Below are 21,215 nucleotides of genomic sequence, written 5' to 3' on the forward strand. Positions count from 1 at the left end.
AAGATATCTCGTGATTTCTCCCACAAAGTAGGAAGAGATTACGCGTCCACATAAAAAAATAGACTTTAAGCCTTTGGATCAAAATTTAAAACGAAGAATAATATCCACTATGGGAATTGTAACACTTTTGTTTTATTTAAACTTATAAAATTCTAGTTTGCCTATACGTATATTCTAGTCTCGTAATTTTTTTTTATAAAAATGAATTTTGTGCCAACAAAATCTCCAACTATTATTCTGATAATTCCATATTCAATTTGACCTATGACAAATATGCAAACATATGTTGCCTGCTTGATTTACAAATATAATTAGGGGTGGGCATCGGGTCGAGTAGTTCGGGTTCGGGTAGTTCGGGTCGGGTACCGACACGTCGGGTTTGGAAAAAATGAACCCGAACCCGAACCCGACTAAGTCGGGTACCCGATTGGGTTCGGGTTTTTTAGCTTCAAAAAATATACAAGGTCAATTTCTCAAAATGAAAGTAATTCACTCCATGTAAATCTAAAATATAAGTTATGGACACAAATACTTAAAGCTTTACATAAATACAAAAAAAAAAAAAAGAGTTCAATCACATCCATAAATTATCATAGGTTTTTGTAAATTATTTCACTAATAATAATAAAACCAAGGCCTCCTAAATACTAATGTCTACAGACTGAAAAAGCAACTAGCTCATATCACATTTTCATCCTCGAGTCCTCGACCTGTCAACCATTAAACATACAAAGTGGAAGAACTATTAGAGAAAGACAAACAGATTAAAAATTTAATATTACACAATGAGGTTTTACCGTTCTAATACCTTGTAAAAAAATTTATAAGTACCAGTTAGCACCATTAAACGTCCATAATTGTTGAATCAACCCCCAACTTAGTCAACTCTACAACAAAATAGAAAGTAGTTAGACAAGTAAAATATCTAAGTAGAATACATAGAATTGAACAATAATCAAAATACAAGAAAATAAATAAATAAGTACCTTTTTCAACCACTTCAAGTTCATTCGGTGACGAGTTAGACCGAGATTGAGAGTGACTTCTAATTCCGCCCATTGAGAAATCAATATTTCGAATCTGCAAAGTATAAGAACGAAAAAGTAAAGCTTCGTCCAATATACATATATAAAGCAAATGATATTTCAAATTGTTTCATGCACTCTCATATAAGGAGGAGAAAATAGATATCCTTCACGTTTTCAAGTAGCTATATGTGCTTACAAGTAGAGAAAGATAGCATGGAGATGAAAGATACTTTGGACAACTGGCTCTAAAGGATTAAACGTGAGCTTAAAAATTTAAGAAATTGAGAAGAGGACATGACAAGTCCTACCAATCCCAATTCAAATAAAAGTTAGTAATTTCAAAGTGATACAATAGGATGAATTGGGCTTCAAAACAAACATGATTTCAAAAGCTTATCTCCAAATATTTTCTCTATTATTTTACATCTTCTTTGCTTATAATCAAAGTTTCAAGCACCGCGGAACGTGCAATCCCTCTTTTCACCTATTCTGCATTCGCTCTTCCAAGTGCATATTGCTGCCAAATTATTTTTATCTCCTAATGGATAGAGGGTTTTCAGGGTTCAAGCTCCACTGGTGAGTTTAACATGGTCTTTGATAATTTCTGCTGGTAATTTCTTGATATCTATATTTCATATATAGAGCATTTCAAGTATAATCAACAAACACTTCAATTTGGCATTTCAACAAACACTTAACATGCATAGAAAGATAGAAATGTACCTTCAAATAAAAATGCAAAACAAACCCAACAACTAACCAAAAATCTAATCTAATTTCACAAAATATGCATCACCATTAGGTTCATTACATGATTACAACTCCATTATTAAAAAAATTACCTAGCAAAATAGCAACGACGAACTCTATCGGCGAAGAAGGAGAAGTCGCGGACTCGCGGTGGTGGGTCAATCGTCGGAGTTTTGGAGTTTTGGTGGTTGGCGACTCGGTGGCAGCAGCGATAATAGGGAAGAAGAAGATAGGACCGTTGGAGACTTGGAGGAAGAAGATTGTGGGAAAGAAGAGAAAGAGCCAAGGAACCGTCTGTGAAGAGTGAAGACAAACTGACTTATTTCTTTTATCCCGATCGGGTTCTTCGGGTAGGATGCTATAGCCCGAACCCGAACCCGACTACTCTTAGTCGGGTTCGGGTTAACAAAAACCTGAGATCCGATCGGATCGGGTTGGGACCCGATTAACCCGACCCGTTCGCCCACCCCTAAATACAATGTCATAGTTTGAGTCCCATCACATGTATTGTATTTAATTTACTGTATGTGAATTTTTTATAATGTATTATCTCATTGTTGTTGTGATTTCACTATTATCAATATATATATAGTATATATATATTTATTGAAGTGTTGCTTCGTCCTTATATAATAACACATAGTGAATAGTCTTTCCAGCAGCGTCGCTTTGGCCGAGTGGTTAAGGCGTGTGCCTGCTAAGTACATGGGGTTTCCCCGCGAGAGTTCGAATCTCTCAGGCGACGTGTGTTTAGTAAAGTTTTTGTCGTTTTTCTTGCTTCTTTGTTCTATTACATATAGTCATGGAAATGAAGCAGTAGCTGATTCTTCTCCGCTGTCAATTTTGGTAGAACTTCAACTTTCACGGAACCCCCTTCTGACATGTATATTTGACATTAGCTATACTTTTGTTGTGTCATGTTTGGATCAATTATTCAAACGTTTTCACATAATATAACTAGTTGTTGGACGTGGTTTTCGCGAGCATATAAAAATTTATAGTATGAGATGAATAAAAAGAATTATTAAACGAAGATAATGAAAAAGAAAAAATATATAAGAAAAAAGAAATATGGCTTAAAGTAAGCAAGAAAGAAAAATTATAATTGCGGGTGTATAAAAAATATGAAAGCTTGTAAAACAAAAATAAATATGGAAACGTGAGAGAGAAACAAATAATTATAATAGGGTTTACTAAAATTATAGAAGTTTGTGAGGGCAAAAAATATATAGAACATGAAAGAGAAAAATGAAGTAGCTACTATAGTACGTTGAGGAAAAAAAATTATAATTTTAAAATAATTAAAAAATATTAAAATTATTATTATGGGCAGATTTTTTTGAGAGATTAAAATGAATGAAGGGATAAAATGCGACAATCAAAAATTGATACAATCAAAGATTTTTTTTTTATAATAGTATAGATAAATACGATACAATTGTTATGTAAGCAGTATAATTAAGTATAATATGTGATTGATTCCGTTCTCATCAAATTTAACTTGAGCTAAAAACTTTCCAAATATTATTGGTTTCACCCTCGTGATGGATGTTGATAGCAACATAATTTCTTGACTTATTTACTTTAATATTATTTAAAAAAAATTATAATAAAAATATAACTATTTTAAATGGTATAACAAAAAATATTATTTTTTTAAAAAAAGAAAGTCTTTGACGCCTTCCACAACTCTATATTTTTTCATTTTTTTTAAAAAAAGTATATTTACTATAATTATATGGTAAAATTATTTAATTATAAATTTAAATATTTCTCACGCCAACCTTTCTGTTAGTGTGATTTGACAAGTCAGTTGTGACTTGTCAAATCATACGAAATGCTACATTTCACTCATCTTTTATAATTTTGTTGAGATGAGACGGTCTGGAATACACACTTTTTCTTTTGTGGCTGATGGGTTATGACTTCCTTAATAATATGTAACTCGTGTTTGAATCTATCCACCAATTGACTATATTCTTCAATATTTAGTGGTCTAAATCGATAAAAAGTTTCAAGAGCATTCATCTAATCTGCCTGAAGATTGTAGAAAAATAATGAGACTTGTGTTGTAAAAACAAATATCTAAAATAAAGTATGTGACATTGTATAAGAACGTACCACAACTTGCAACATAGTTGCTTCTCCAGGTTGGTACCCGCTTTCCACACGTCTATCAGTAGATGACAATACAAAATTTCTTGTTATGTTGTAGTATCATTCCCAATAACCTCGTTCTGTTACTCTTTTATTGGAAATAGGTGCCTCTACACAATCGTGTCATATTATTTCTGCCATCTAGTGATATATTGGATGTGTTGTAGTGCCAATCTATGCCAGTTGACAGCAATTGCTGAGATGACGCTTCAACGAGCTGTCCATTATTTTCATGAGAGGTTAGCGAAAAGTACTGTAGTGTTGGTTAACAACCAGCTGTGGATGGATTTTGCATATAAGATGTTCCCACGTTGACAATAAAATTCTGTTGAGCATACCGCCACCAAATATCATCAGTTTCAACAGTTTGCCTCGATTGTTACAAGATGTCACAGTGGACATGGACTCAATACCCATATTGTAAAAATTGCGAGCAGAGAATGTTCTTGCGGCAAGTGGACTCAATTTGGTATTCCTTGCAGTCACACTCAAAAGGTATGCGTTGCATACATGACAATGCTGCATCAATGGTGAAGGATTATTATGATATAATGGCTTAAAAGAATGCATATTCCAAGTCATTTGAACCTGTGCATTCCGAAGACTATTGGGATGTATCGGGATTTGAATTGGTCCACGACACTACTATTCGCATCTCTTCACACTCTGGTCGAAATCAAATATCACGTATTTACAACAAGATGGATTGCGCGCAAACGCGTGCAAGGAAACAAGCCCAACAAATAAGTTTTACACAATCAAATGTGCCGAGTTGTCAAGAATAATTGTATAATTCATTGTATTTTTTTCAATTGTACAAAAAAATATACACTATTATATTGGTACACTTAATTGTAATTTTTTAAATTAATATAATTTTAATATTATAATTTTTTAGACATTAATATATTGTTAAAAATTAATTTTATATAAGTAATTTATACAAAATTTAATTAAATGAATAAAAAAATAAAATTGCCCAAGTCGTGATCTAAAATCACTACACCAAGTCGCGATGGCTTTTTTTAAAAAAAAAATTATTTTTTTACGCTAGTCGGAGTTTCTAATCGCGACTCGTTATATTATTATTAATATATTTAAAAAAAATTATACTAATATATTTTTTTATTTTTTTATAATAAATAAATAATTAACCCACGAATATCAACCTAGAGATGTATCCACATTGCAAATTATAATATGTTATATAACAACATATATTTTATTTAAAAGCCATTATTTTTGCATTAAAATTTATTATTTTCTACATTCTTTAGTCTGAATAGGTATTCACTTCAATAAGTTGTCAACTTAGACCACTAGATATGGAAGGGTACAATCAATTAATGGATTGATTTGAGAACAAATTTCAAAAGCTTGCTGAGTTCATTAATCAGCCACAACAAAATGCAACGACATCCGAGAATGCCCCTACTATGTCCCACAGACAAATGAGAAGTTGTAGCTGAATGTCTATTGGTTAACTTAAACATGATAATATTGAGGTGAATATAGCTGGTCCTTCTACAACGTATACATCTCAAGATTTGCTACATACTGCAACCGCCACAACACGATGATTGATTTCAATTAGCTCCATACATGCCAAGCCATGCAAAAGATTATTCTTCATATGTTGATCTTTACCTTGGCATTAATCAGTCATATACACCAGAATATACCATTTCACCATTTCTATTTCCATCATTTAGTGCATATCATGATTACTGGTTGCACATTAATGATGGTGATGATGATAATGAACAGATTGTGCCAACACAAAATGTGGGTGAGGAAATAAGAAGACCTCGCCGACAACATTACCAACACAATTATGGGATGGAAGAGCATTTTTAATATTTATAATTATTCTGATATTTATGACAACCGATTGTAAATTTTTAACTTTTTTATTGATTATAATTTTAAAGTATTTAAATGTATAATTAAATAATTATAATATATTATAATAATAAATACATTTTTAAAATAAGAAAAATATAATATTTTTTAATATTTTTTCTCCTCAAGTCGTGGACTTTACCACGACTTGTAATATTTTTATTACAACAATTAAAAATAAATTATATTTTTACTATAATTTTTTATAATATAAAAGTAAATAAATCATAATTTCTTGCCACTTACCACATCCTTTACATATTGATGCGTACTAGAAATTTGACCACACCACAAGGGTCGAAGGATCATTGAGAAATCCCTAAAATTATCAGAGGATTAGCCCTGCAAAATAGAGGTTAGCACTCCAATGTTTAAGTAAGTAACAGTTTATGAAGAAATCAAAGAAAAATTTGAATTAAAGTAAGAATAATGATAGAAAATGATGATAAGGTATATAAATTCGTACTGAATGCGGATTATAAGCTTAAAATAGGCTAAGAACCGAGAGATAATGGTTCAAGAAAGTGAGAGTTTGAGAATAGGTGTGATGTTACCATAAGCCTACATAAGACTTCTATTTATAGGCTTGTACATGGATACTGGATTAATTATTGAGTTTCATACTTCATTAGAAAGCTCTTTGTGTTGGCTGTCATCAACAACAAACTGTTGGTGATTTGGATAGATATTAATTGAGATACGTGAGCTGGACCGAACCTTGCCAAATTTGCCTAAAAATATGGGAGTTAGTTATTTGTAGATTTTCCAGCACATTTGCCACCGACTTACTTAGAACCACTTGGAGATATTTTAATGTGACATGTACAAATGTGTTTGCAAGCTGTATAACATGTCTTCCCAATTGTATGATGACGTGTCCGATTGAAATGGACTATTTATTGGGTCTGCCAGTTTAGTAAAATAGCAAGTAAGCCTGTAGGCTTATCTTCTATGCTGATGGGCCTTATTCGTCCTGTTGGTAGGCTTTATCCATGCTGCTGATGAGCCAACTAGGCTTTTAGCCAGCTGGGCTAGTATGCCTAGCTTGTGGACTTGGCCTAATAATTTTAGGGGGCATCACCACTCCCCCCACTCGAGGAGTGCAAAAATCATAGACTTGGAGTGTTGGAATAGGCAAGATGTCCTGAAAAAGAAAGGTATTTCCTTGCTTATTAGCAGGGCAGGTAGAGCTTAAATAGTTCCCTCTTTTTCCTATGGAGATATATGATTCCAAATTTTGAATCTACCCATGTAAAAAAAAAAAAAAAAAGAAAAGGAACAATTATTAATGGTAATGATTGCAAAGAAGGAGAAGAGTCCTGTATTTTAAATTTTCCCTGGAAGCTTCCGCAGTTAATAAGAGGAAGCAACAATCTACTTGAGTGCTCAAATAGGAGGATTGTTCGTGGTAAATCGTATATAAAGAAACATCTTTTTAATTTTACTTTTACCTCTCACATTCCTAAGGTAAAAGGAAAATTTTTCATTTTAACCTCTTTTCCGCGTCTGAAGCAAAGGTAATCTCTAACCCTTTGATCTCATAGGCTCACATCTCTCTCCGCTCCCATTTTACATTGTCTCCATCTATAGGTAAGTCTCCTATTCCTTTTGAAATTTTTAATCATGTTTGAGGAGAGAGTAGATGAACAGGCGATGAGGATTTCCTCATTGACTTGGCTTCCCTCTCCGATAATTCCCCATCCGACCAAGAGGCGAGAAGTGAGGAGGAAGTTAGTAGTAGTAAAAAAAATGCATATCTAGGGAAGAGTCAGAGAGAATAAAACTAGGACATGGTGGTCGCATATGGTGCCGCTTCTTATAGGGTTTTTATTTCCTACATAAAGGAAGGAGATTTAGGTGTGATTAGAGCTAGGTTTGGAATGCCTGTTGATTTTGTGATTCAGGTCCCTACTTCTTCTGAGCACCCTCATTCCCTTTGTCAGGGCTTCGTAAGCTTCTATGTAGCTCAACTAGGAGTGGGTTGCATTTTTCTGTACCGTCCTTTTTTGCTGAAGTGTCCACCTTATTCAAGATCCCCCTGAACCAACTTATTCCCAAAGCATTCAGCATTCTTGTTGGATTTTACATTTTAGTGAGCGAGACTCCCTCTGCTGCTCAATTTCATTCCTTCATGCTCAAGAAATCAAGTCCTGGCCTGTTTTATTTTACCTCTCAAGAAGATGCTCATTTCCTACCTTCCGATACCTCTGTTAAAGAATGGAGCACCATTACTTTTTTGTATCCTCCCCCACCCCGTGGCATTTCCCCACGGAATGGGTTCTAGTTGTTCTTGATTCTCCTAGGTATTCCACTCGCACACGTCCTACTGCTTTCCAAGATTTGTTAGAACACGTAAACACTTTCCATTATGACCCCCGGGAGTTAGTCTATCTAGCCCTTCTCTTTCATTACGAGCTTAGTCTTAGAGAAGTTGTTATGGATACTACTGCTGGTATAATCCCTTGTATATTTTGATTTCTCATTTATATGCTTTCTCGATTTGGATTTTATTATACTAATATCCTCATGTTTCCTGCAGTCAATATGTTCAACAAGTTGTTACAAGATAAGGCCTTGGGTGAGGGAAAAAACCCCGGGATCGATTTTTCCTCCAAGTGTTCCTCAGCTAAGAGTCTTACCTCAACTTCTACTGGCGATCCTAAGGGAAAATGTCAAGTAGAGACCATGTTGCCCCCTGCGAAGAAAGTAAAAGTCTCCTCGAGCTCCTTTGCACCTCCTGTGCACAAGCCTTTAGTTGTGCAAATAGAAGGGGAAAAACACAGTTCTAATGAGGCATCCTCCCTGCTGAAAGAGGAGGGTGAGAGCAATTGGGTTGTTGCTTTTGTGAAGGGACTCCTTGCTCCTCCATATAAGACCTTTCTAGAGGCTCTCCTCGTGATCAAGTCATGAACTCATTGGCTTCATATGCTAGCAAGGTACAGAGTAAGAAAGTTCAATTTCAATATACGCTAACCTGAGGGATCTACTTAACCTGTTTGCAGACTATCTTGTTGATTGACATATTCTCTTGAAGCAATAGATATAAGGTCTGCCTCAATAAGGCAAACTTGAACCAGCAGGACCAGTTAAGAAAGTCACACACCAGTAGAGTAGCCGTTAATGTGTAAAGTGCATATTAGCAAGATTTTTTCAATAGATCGTATGCTGGCTAGATGATTCACGCAAAGCATGCGTTAGTAAGATGGCAAAACGTGTGCTCACAAGATGACTTAAGTGACACATATGACAACAAGATGACTTAAGTACTGTATGAGCTAGTAAGGCAACTTAAGTAAAGCGTGCGCTAGCAAGGCAACTTAAGTATAGCGTACACCAGCAAAGCGGCCTTGTAAAGCGTGCACCAACAAGATGGCTTAAGTAAAACGTATGCCAACAAGGCGACTTAAATAAAGATGAGCATTGTTTTGCACAGTTAACTTCACTTGAGATTCGATCCTGTTGACACAAAGAGAAGAGGAATAAAGTATGTGTTACTATTAAGAAAAAAATATTTGAGTACATTTAAAATCGATTATAAATAAAGGAATTTCAGGAGTAAAACTTCCTGATGTTGCAAGCATTCCATGGTCGAGAAAGTTTTCTGCCGTTGATGTCTTCAAGTTCATATGCCCTAAATTTGATGATGTGGTGATTCTGTAAGGCCCTTTTCAATTGGGTGGTAGCTTTCCTATGGGCCCAAGAGCGCCGGCTCGTCGAAATACTAAATCCCCCACCTTGAATTCTCTCATTCTAACTCGATGGTTTTAAGCACTGACTAATCGCTACTAGTACCTTTCTATGCAGGTATGGGCATCTTTTTGTACTTCGTCTATTTGGTCCAAATTAGTTCGCAACAAGTTGTCATTGTTTTCCTGCACATAATGTTGGATCCTGAAGGTTTCCAGCTTAGCTTCAGCTAGGATGAAAAGCTCTGATCCATATACTAGATTGAAAGGAGTTTCTCCTGTAGTAGGATGAGGTGTAGTTCTATACGACCACAACAAACTAGGCAACACGTCTACCCGTTGTCCACCTACTTGTTCCAACTTTGCTTTTATCCCTTGAACTAAAATACGTTTAGTGACCTCAACATGCCCATTGGCTTGAGGATGAGCAATAGACGTGAATTGTTGCCAGATGCCGAGCTCACCGCACCAATCCTGGATCTTCCAACCTCGAAATTGACGACCATTGTTAGGAATAATGGCGTGAGGTAAACCATACCTATAAATTATATTTTTTTGGAGGAATTTCATGACTTCATTGTCAGTTATTCGGGCTAAAGGCTCCGCCTCAACCCACTTGTTGAAATAGTCTACTACCACAAGAAGGAAATTACGTTGCCCTTGTGGTTGGAAAATGTCCAACTATGTCTAACCCCCACTAAGAGAATAAGCAAGGTGCTGATTTGGCTTTGAGAGGTTTGGTCGGAATGTGAATTAGTAGGGCATGCTTCTGGCATTGCTCACACCTTTTGGCCTATTTTATAGCATCTTTTTTGAGAGTTGGCCAAAAATATCCTGCTCGCCTAGTTTTGTTTGCCAAAGCCATGCCCTCTATGTGAGAACCACAGGCTCCTTCATGTATTTCCTGTAATATGCTTCTACCTTCCTCTGTATTGTAGATAAGGTTGAGCGAAACTATGCTAGTACAGAACCTGGATGTCCTGCTTTTTAAGCAGGTTGCTTCCATTTCATCAGCAAGAAGGATACCTTCTATGTGGTAGTTTAGGAGGGGTTTACTCCAATCTGTTTTAATCTGCACGACAGCTATGTAAGTTTTAAAAAAAAAATTAATTAGGGTCCTTACAGTGATAGTGCGGGTGCTACACTTAACCAATCGGGCTAAATAATCATCCTTAGTGTTCTCTGTTCACAAATGTGATGTTCACAATATAAATTTGCTGGGGCATTTTAAACTTTTTTCTCATTGGAAAGGAAACTTACACTAATTATAAGAGCAAAAAGTGAAGCAAATCTAGACAACAACCTAGTACTAAACAATTTCTTGAGTACACTAATCACCCACTTACCATCTTAATTAATCTGCAATTATAATTAGTGATCTTCAAACTCCTCTCCTTCCAGACTCGGACTTGGTCAATGACCTCAACCTCACAAGAAACTTAACCTTACTCTCCCAATTCCCGCTGCATGACTTCTCCTTCCTCAACTTCTTCCCTCCAATCTTCTCCGGCCACCCCTCCCAATTCTCCGGCGAACCCCCCGCCCTCTCCGGCGATTTCGCCACCTGATCCCCCTCTGCCTCCACATCACAACCCAAAATCTTGGCTTGCATGGCCGACACAACTGCCTTGAGCGCCACGTCGGCGTCTCGCCTGTTTCTCAACAAGATCTCCCCTATCTGAGCCGGCGTGAGGGCTCCGCCGGCCCTCACGCAGCTCTCCGCCACGTCGAATAGCATGTGTGAGTCGAGTCCCAAGTAGTTCTTGACCAGCTGCTTGAATGCATGCACCCCGCACGTGCCAAGGCTAACGTGCACGTCCATGCGACCGCATCTAAGCAGCGCCGGGTCGACAGTGTCCCGGTGGTTTGTGGTGAAGATGATCACCCTTTCTTCCCCGCAGCAAGACCATAGCCCGTCGGTGAAGTTCAGAAGCCCTGACAACGTCACCCGCCCGTTCTCTTCTCCATGGTCACTGGCGGTGCGAGCTTTCTTGGCTATAGATGATGATGATGATCTTCTAGTCTTTGTCAGTCTGTCTCCTGTTAGATCAATTGAGCAATCTATATCCTCAATCACGATGATCGAACGATTGGTAGTTTGTATCAGCAAAGCCCTGAGCTCAGAATTGTCTGCAACTTTACTAAGCTCAAGATCATACACGTCGTAGCAGAGAAAATTAGCCATGGCGGCGATGAGAGATGACTTCCCTGAACCCGGCGGTCCGTATAGCAAATACCCTCTTTTCCATGCACGTCCAATTTTCTGATAGAACTCCTTGCCGTCAGCAAACGCCGTTAAGTCGTCGACAAGCTGGTTTTTCAGCTCCGGCTCGAGAGCCAGCGTCTCGAACGTCGAAGGGTGACGGAACGGCACGGATGACCACCCGGACTCGTAGGAGCCATGGCCATTGTTAGTGAAGAGGCGGCGCTCGCGGGACACGCGCTCGAACTCCTGCGCACGCGCCGTCACATGGTCGATGTAGGGACCAAGAAGTGCGAGCCGGCGACGCTTGGGGAGCTTGAGCGTGAAGCTCCGCTTCTCGTCAAGAGAGTCTTGGACGGTCTCAACGTGGTGGGTCCAGGAAAGGCGGTGGCCATCGAAGGAGTCGTGAACGGTGTGGTTGGGGGCGACGGAGTAAGAGATTCTGTTGGAGGACTTGGAGCGGGAGAGGGTGAGGCGGCGGCAGGAAGCGGCGGCGGAGTGGAGGGAGTTGAGGTAGAGGTTGACATGGCGGTAGAGGTCGTTGAGGTCGACAGCGCAGTAACCGTTAAACTCTGGCACATCGAAGTAGGCGTAGGGGGTGATGAAATCTTGGAGGGATTCGTATAAAGAGTGAAGAGAAGCGAGGAGCTGAGTAGGGAGGATGTTTTGGAGGACGGTGAGAAGACCTAAAAGAGACCACATTTGAGACAGAATTTCCATGTTTTTGTTTTGTAATTAATGTGGGGGTTGAAGATCAATGTAATATATATTAACGGTGAATTGGGGTTTGTCTGAGAATCAAGTTCAAGAATGTAATATATATATATATATATAGAGAGAGAGAGAGAGAGAGAGAAGAGGACAAGAAATGTTCTGATTTTGATGTGTGTGGAGATTAGGAAAGAAGCTGTAAAGATAAAGCTAAAGATGAATTTTGAGCAGTACTGTTATATATATATATATAGTACTCTTTGCTTTTGCTTTTCCTGTTACCCATTTCATGCTGAGTAAGAGAGTGTTCAAACAATGATTCATGTGTTAGTATACTGGTAAATGGTTAGGTTATATAAATTGTTTTTGAGGTTTTGATGTTTTGAGTCATATCATATTTGTGGATATTTATCTTCACCAAAAGTAAGTAAATTATTATAAATTAATATTATGAATTTATTGATTCAATGGATGTACTTTTTAATTTATTGATATTACATACTAGAATAAATATTTCTTTTTATTATGGCTGATTACCTTATTTAAAAGTAAAAAATCATGACGGGTACTTATTAACTATGGCGTTGCGATTGTTAATCGTCATTCTTTTTTCAAGTCATACAAGAATAATAGTTAAAATAGCAAAATATATATTAGCCATAGCTAGGTAAAATTATAGCTAAATTAAATTAATCATAATTAAAAATCGTAGTATATAATATTTCTTTTTATTTTTTGAATTTTATGATTAAAAAAAGTTATTTATAGAGAATAAAATTTGTATATGTAAATGATGGTGATTATTCAATAATTAAAGATTTTAAATGTAGCTATGCACACATCCCACAAACACACATGTAAGAAGAGGTGGGCCCATGATTTGGTTTTTGATAAGATGATGATGTTTGTGTGCTTTAGTTAAATCTTTGTCCCCATCTTTATCTTTTGTTGTTTGTGACTTGTTTGGTCTTTTGATGTAAGAGAATGTTCTCTATAACAATTTATATCCATAACCCTATTAATGCCTCATCATGAGATCATCATTGTATGACTCTTTTGTCATACTCATAATATCAATTCGAATTCTTATCAAGATTATCGATGGAGTTAAACGTATGTTCTGATATGTGTGTTAATTATTACATGATTAAATTTTAATTTTTAATAACAATAAACTAATTATAGAGAATCAGAATGGTATACATGGGGCAGGCGCAACCTGACGAGTTAGTGTGATGGCACCACTATTTTCATCATAAATTGTCATAACATATAAAGGGATGAAACAAAAGCAAATAAAATTCGAAAAACATTGAAAAGTTGCATTGATTGATAGCAGGTTTTAATGGTTGACCATAATTTTAGGATAAAATCCGATTAGCTCACAGCAGTCTCTCATCTCATATTCACCACTGCGAGGAGACTGAAAACTTGTCCAAAGTTTATCCCATTAACTTTCAGTAGTGTCTCATCCCATGTAAATGCCCACGAGAAGATTGGAGATCAATCGAGTTCGTGTTGTCAAAACTTTTAAGTACTTGAGTATGATGCCCCTTAAGTAGTTGAAAATGATTTAAACATTATAAACAATTAAGTAGCCTACTAAAATTAATAATCATCATAATAAAAGTAATTATAATTGGCTACATATATAAATATCAAATCGTAACGTCCTCATATAATAAAATTAAATCATTATAATAATGAGATCATACATTTTAAATAAATATGAAATTAAATTATTACATTAAATTAAAATAAAGTATTGAAAATAATATGAGAGTAAAAAATTTTAAAACTTATTTTTCAGCAATTTTCTCATGCATTAGTAACTATTATTGAAATAAATAAAAAATATCGAGTTTTTGTGTGCTTAAACGATCAAGACCAATGTTTCAAATATTTTGTATTTATATATGTATTGCCACTAGAAAAAGGCTAAATTCTATTTTACTTCTCGTGTTTTTTTGAAATAGCTAAAAAATTTTCTGTGTTTTAGAAATGAGTTAAAATCCCATGTATTTTAATAAATATAGTAAAAAAAAAAAAATTCTCCCATTAGAAACTAACCAAAGGTGAAATACACGAGCCTAAAGTGCGTTTACACTTGATTTCTTGCGTGTTTTTTTATTTTTTTTTTAATTAACTAAAATGTTCCTATATTGTATCCAAAATTACTATAGTCAAATTGACTGTTTAATTTTCTTTATTTTTTTTCTTCTAAAAATATAAATTTTTCTATATTTATATTAAGTATCAAAATATAAAAAAAAGTATATTACAAAGACTGATATACTAAATGTTATTTTTTAAATTTAGATTACATGAATATGAATATTAAGTAATTGTAATAATTATTATTTATAAACTAATTTAAATACAATAATTATTATAATTATTTAAAATTATTCTTAATTAACTATAATATATATTTAAATAATTGAAGTACAATAATTATTATTTAAATGCATAATTTTCTTAAAAGAATCGCATTGTAGTCCTATTAAGGTCTTCTTTTATAAACCTATTATTATGCTATATTTTAAATATTTTTTAAATTCAGATAAATACATACATATTTAATAAAATTACATATAAATTTGAAAAAATTAGAGAAAATTGCAAAAATTACAGAAAATAAATAAATTCAGAAATTATGGAAAAATCTGAAATTTTTTCAAAATTACAATTATTCAAAAATCACAATATATTTAGAAATGAAAAATATTACACATAAAACAAAAATATTACAACAACATTTTCATAAATTAAAACAAATAACACATGTTTCAGAAATTAATTTTACAAAAATTTTAGAAGATTTCACACAAAAACAAAAGGATTACACCTAAAAATTTTATAAATTACAGACAAAAACAGAAAATTCAAAACAAAAAATAAAAAAAAAAAACTTTGGCAGGCGGTGATCGAGGACAGTGGTGGACTGGTGGCAGGCAGGGGGAGGAGAGGTGGGGGCGGGATGGGCCGGTGGTGGCGGTAGTGGTAGGGCAGGTGCGGGGAAGGGGAAAAGGTGGAACGAGAGGAAGAGGGAAGAGAAAGGAAGAAAAAGAAATTGCAAGTGTTATATATATATATATAATTTTGAAACGGCGATGACAATTCCAAAAGTCGTGTCAAAAAGAGTTATAATATTTGAAAAGCCGTTACAAATTGTACAGTGTATAATAGCTATTAAAAAAGTCGTTACAGTATATGGAAACGACGTCATTTTGATTATTTCTATTACAAAAATCCGTTACAAAAATAATTTCAAATTATTAATTATATTGAAATTATCTTTAAAAAAAGATTTAATGCTGTGGAAACTTATCATTGTAGTGGAACAATATAATTGAAATACATTAAAAAAACAAAAAATTTTATTTGATATTGATACATGTACGCAATATGCACTAAATTTATATATTCATAAATGTTAGTATTACATTGATGTAACTGTCATCTTACAGTATTGAACTGCATGTGTTAATCCGGTAGTCAAAATTTTGATCAAACCATCAGATATGATCACATTTACCAAAAAATCAAATCGGCCAAGTTGTAGCCTTATTAGGTATACAAATTTCAACATATCGTTCCTGAAATGTAATAGTACACATTCAAGATGGTGTATTTCTAAATCAGGCCATGTAATTTAAAATCATGCCGTCGATATGATTTAATGGGCACATACTTGTATATATTTAAATTTGGTATATATCGGATGCCTGGATGTAAAGATATCGTATTTTATGATATGAATTTATAAGATGACTCAATTTTTGTAACTATTTTTGTAACAACTTGTATAATTTACCATTGTAAAAGCATTTGTAATGGTCTGCGTAGCGGCCAATCAAAATTAAAATTCCCACCTATTTTTTATTTTGATTTTAAAAATTTTAGTTTGTAACAACTTTTTGAAATTTGGCCGTTACAAAATTTCATTTCTCGCCTGTTGACAAAAGTTGATAGCCTTATTTTGTAATGGCCTTTGTAACGGTTTTTAAATAAATTGGCCCTTCTAAATAATAAATTAAAAAAAGTAAAAAATATTTATAATTTTTTTTATTTTACAACATTGCAACAGAAAAATATTTAATTAAAAAAATATACATTATGTAGTCTCGTATTCATCATCGTCAGTCTCGTAGTCCTCGAAGTTGTCTTCATCATCCTCTTCATCTTCATTGTCAGTTTGACCAGTTTAAGTCCGTGAAGTACCTGCACTCTGCTGGTGTGCAATCGAAAGATTGAACACAATTTGTAAACCAATGGGATCACATAGACCGTATGATTGATTGTCCGAGCAACTTGAGGGACTGGTACGATTTCCTCTTACTAATATGTGATCTCAGACCATTTGGACTCATCAACAACTCTTTAAGCCTTTATTTTGCAGACAGCCATCCAATTCGCTTTGTCCGTCTTCATACTTGGGTATTCAATGTAGTACATTTGTATTGCTTGTTGTGCAAGTATGAATGGCTCATCCTTTTGGTACACCTTTTGAAGTTACATCAACAAGGTGATAGCATAGGTGTACATTCATGTCTCTTACTGGATCGACCCAACGACACTTGAACAGAACGATGTGCGAATTCGAGATAAGTGGATATGTCAATTGAATTATTTCTTTGATGATTCCGAAGTCATTGTCCTCGTCTGATATAATGATCTTTTGACACACCCCACAATTCATTGTTGGCTTGCTTTGGTTGTGACGTTCTGTCTTGAGGTTGTACCCTTTCATAAAGTAGCAAGGCACCAACGTCACCTTTGCACTTGGACCCCAATAATGATACTTGAGGAGCTTGTTGTCCATATAGTTCAACTCGAAATGTACTTGCACTTTCATATATTAATCAGATATTTTGAACTTGGACACAATGTACTTCTAAAAATTCAAAAAAAAATATATTAACTTACAAGTCGTTTGAACTAATCCAAGTCCATACAAGTCGATCAATAATTGGGTCGGCCAAATGGTGGTGCTGGCACAGTTCGTTCAGGTATGAACTGTAGAAATATTAATTAGATAAATGATATGTATACATGAATACACAAATTAGCATCAAGCGTATATTGAAAAGAACATCTACTCATAATATGGCGTGACTACTTCACAGTTGGTCAAAATGTACGTCTGGATGATATACCGTTCTGGTCCACTAAGTCATCTCTTCTTCGAGGCACCACTAGCCCTATTAGGATAGTTGAAAATAGACACTTGGATTCTAGCATCGCTGCTCGTGCGCTCATCATTCCTACTAGACATGCTTTATTTGGAAGTCACGTCTGGCTCATAGTACGGTCAACAAAACAAATCAATTTTCTCGACAATGCATGCCTTGATAATTGATGTCACGATATGTGCTTTATTTTTTACCTCTTTCTTCAACTCATGTAGGAACCTTTCAAATGGGTATATCCACCTGTATTGCACTAGCCCCCCTATGTGAGCTTCATGCGGCGGGTGCACAATGAGGTGTTCCATCGAGTCGAAAAAAGTTGGAGAAAATATCTTCTCAAGGTTGCACGTATGATGGAAATATTGTTTTCTAACTCATGTAGCTTGGCGACATCAAGCGTGGTCGAGCATATACTTTAGAATAAAACACTAACCTCTGTTAAGGCACTCTATACATGCTCGAGAAACATCTCACGAAAGGCGATCCGGATCAATTTATGCATGAATACGTGAAAGTCATGTCTCTTCGTGCGGTGCATCCGCAATTCCATCATGTCAACGCAGTAGGCAAGGTTAGACGCATAGCTATCAGGAAACTTAAGACCACAAATCCATTCAAATATCCTCCTCTTCTGCTCCTTCGTTAGGATATAGACTGCTTTAGGCATAACATTTTCGTCCAACTCAAGTTCCAGGTGATTACAGATGATTTTCAAATCCCTACGTGCAATCAATTTATCCTTCATCTTTCCCTTGATGTCCATAACCGTGTTGAATATATTGTCAAACACATTTTTCTTAATGTGCATGATATCAAAGTTGTGTCAGATCAGATGCGTAGCCCAGTGTGGAAAATCCCAGAAGATGTTGATCTTCGTTCACTTGTGGTCGCTACCATAGCCAGAAGGGAGAGTCAACGGCATTTCAACGGCGGACTAATGTTTGCAACCCAATCCATGATCTGGTCTCCTTTCAGCCTCAGACGTGCAACCTTATATTAGATACGATTCTTTGTGAATGTTTTCTTGTTCCTTTGATAGGGATGATGCTTAGGGAGAAACTATTTGTGGCAGTCAAACTAGCACGCCTTCCTATCGTGCTGCAGATGGAATGCCCATGTGTCATCCATACAAACTGGGCAACCCATAACACCGACGTACTACACCCAGAAGCCATCCCAAATGCGGGTAGGTCGTTCATAGTCCACATCAACGCCGCCCAAATTATGAATGCGTTGTCTGTGGCATTCTCGTATGTTCGAACACCCACATGCCATAACTGCAATAGCTCTTCGATCAACGATGTCAAGTACACATCGATCAGACGCTTCCGATTAGAAGGGCTAGAGGATCACCATCTTCAGGAACATGTACTCAGAACTCATGCATATACTAAAGGGAGATTGTACGGTGTAATGATAATGGGCTAACATGATTTAGTACGATCGTACTAACGGTAAAGCACAAAATCGTCTGAGCAAAGGCCCAACCAAATATTACGCGACTCTTCTGCAAAATCGTCTGAGCAAAGGCCCAACCAAATATTACGCGACTCTTCTGCAAAATCGAGATACAACTGGTCAAAATACTTCCAAGCCTCGGCATCGGATGGATGACACATTGACCTTCCCTCCGTCTGATGTGTGGCGTGCCACCTCATGTGCTTGGCAGTTGCCCACGAAAAATACAACCTCTGCAGACTGGGAGTAAGTAGCAGGTACCTAAGAACGACATACGGGGACTTCTTGTAGCGTGGGTCTCGCCCTCGGGTCGATTTATACCTAGCATCCCCACAAAACCTGTAGTACTCCAAATCGACATCTTCCTTCCAGTACAACATGCAGTCATTCTTACACGTATCGATCTTCTCAATGAGTAAACCCAAATCCTTTACCAACTTCATCATGCTATAGTAATCTCTCGGCAGGGTGTGAATTGGGGGGCAATACTTTATTAGCTCATTGGGATGTTCGATTATATGATCACTAAAAAATATGATCGTCCACCTTGATACCACCAACTCAGCAATATTTGCCAATTGAGATTGGGTGCAAACAATTCCACAATGGCTGATTGGCAACATGCATTCCATTGTAAAAATGGTCTGTCAACCCTGACTTATCATAGGGGCCACCGCCATAACAATATGAAGAATGATCGGCATCAACAGAGCAGGACCTCGTACCATCATCAGGCACAACATCATCAAAAGAAGAAAAATAACTCAGCCCGGCTACATAAAAAAACCATCCACTGCGCCCAATCCATATGTTGTTCATTACCCAATGTGAATAATTACCCTCCACATGGGCAGCTGGGGTTTGCTTCTCAGGTATTGGAGGGACAATCACAACGTCAAAGTCCTACATCCTATCATTAGAAGTTCAATTATAATATTTTGGTATAAATCCTCGCATACGCAAGTGATAACTGACATCATTGGGTGTTCTGAACTTTGTGTTTTTGCATTTCTAGCAAGGACACCTAATTTTATCTCCATTCATATGTCCACGCTGACCCTTTGCCCATTCTATGAAACTCTTAAGCCCATCCTCATACTCCGGTCAAACCTGCCCTCCTTGGTAGGTTTTTATTATATATATATCACTATATTCACACATAAATATATATATATATATATATCTAATTAATGTTCTAATTTGATGACCTACATATTTAAAAATATTACAGTACTACGTACACCATTTAGGAGAATACATATAATTAACATGATATAGGATTAACAATAAATTATAAAACTAAAATAAGTAAACTATAATTAATTTAATTAAATACAATAAAGTATTAAATTAGTCTGTTACCTAGTCAACCAACTTAAGTGATGATCAGCACTAGTTGATGGTCCAAAATTCGAGTAATAATCTACAAACTATAATCAAATGTATATGCACGAAAATCAGAGTGTTGAGAGTGTTTGTGGTTACTAAGAATTTTTACAATAAATAAAATAAAATGAAATGCATATATATATATATATATAAGTTTTTTTGTAATGGCTTTTGTAATGGACTTTGGAACATCCAAAATAGCCATTGAAAACTAGCCGTTAGTTTGGAACGGCTTTTATAAAAAAAAAAAATCGTTCCAAATGTGACGGTTCCTGTTACATCGTCTTACGTCACACTTTGCAATAATTTTTGTCACTACCATTGTAACGACTGATTACTTGACCAAATATTCATTACAAAAATATATAACTGTTATAATAATCATAGCAAAATAGTAACGGCCTACAAATTATAACGACTTTTGGCACACACAAAATTTGTAATAGTGTTTGTAACCGTTTCTGGCCGTTACAAAAAAATCCATTTCATTACCCTCTCAATGACGTTAGTAAGTCCATTCCGTTACAAAGTTGTTATAAGGGCCGTGTTTATTGGAACAGCCTGTGGCCGTACCGAAAAAGCCGTTACAAATCTCGTCTTTTTTTGTAGGATAGTGGGCTCAATTAAATTGATTTTATTAAATTTAATTTAATTAAAATTCATTGGGCCTTGAATTTATCTTAAATAAAATCGACCTATTCGTTGAAGCCCACTAGCAAAATTGATGGAGAGAAAGTTG

At 35.6% G+C, this 21,215-nt stretch overlaps 1 protein-coding gene, 1 long non-coding RNA gene, 1 other non-coding gene and 1 pseudogene across 3 annotated transcripts; 1 reads left to right on the plus strand and 3 right to left on the minus strand.

Annotated features, from left to right (window-relative positions):
* Positions 1-469: 469 nt before the first annotated feature.
* Positions 470-2,253, minus strand: LOC105173383 (uncharacterized). Its single transcript, XR_848742.3, has 4 exons — positions 1,871-2,253; positions 987-1,080; positions 809-887; positions 470-710 (listed from the first exon to the last, which is right to left on the minus strand). It is a non-coding gene; the product is annotated as an uncharacterized LOC105173383 (long non-coding RNA).
* A 188-nt stretch (positions 2,254-2,441) lies between these two features.
* TRNAS-GCU (transfer RNA serine (anticodon GCU)) lies at positions 2,442-2,523 on the plus strand. The gene has a single exon. It is a non-coding gene; the product is annotated as a tRNA-Ser (tRNA).
* An 8,213-nt stretch (positions 2,524-10,736) lies between these two features.
* On the minus strand, positions 10,737-12,536 carry LOC105173384 (AAA-ATPase At5g57480). Its single transcript, XM_011095098.3, has one exon. It carries the CDS (start codon positions 12,444-12,446, stop codon positions 10,905-10,907), a length of 1,542 nt encoding a protein of 513 aa, XP_011093400.2. The 5' UTR covers positions 12,447-12,536; the 3' UTR covers positions 10,737-10,904.
* A 4,018-nt stretch (positions 12,537-16,554) lies between these two features.
* Positions 16,555-19,719, minus strand: LOC148785070 (uncharacterized; annotated as a pseudogene).
* Positions 19,720-21,215: the final 1,496 nt, after the last annotated feature.

The sequence above is a fragment of the Sesamum indicum genome, linkage group LG11 (genome assembly GCF_026168435.1).
Source record: "Sesamum indicum cultivar Baizhima isolate 11 linkage group LG11, ASM2616843v1, whole genome shotgun sequence".
In the NCBI taxonomy this organism is placed as follows: domain Eukaryota; kingdom Viridiplantae; phylum Streptophyta; class Magnoliopsida; order Lamiales; family Pedaliaceae; genus Sesamum; species Sesamum indicum.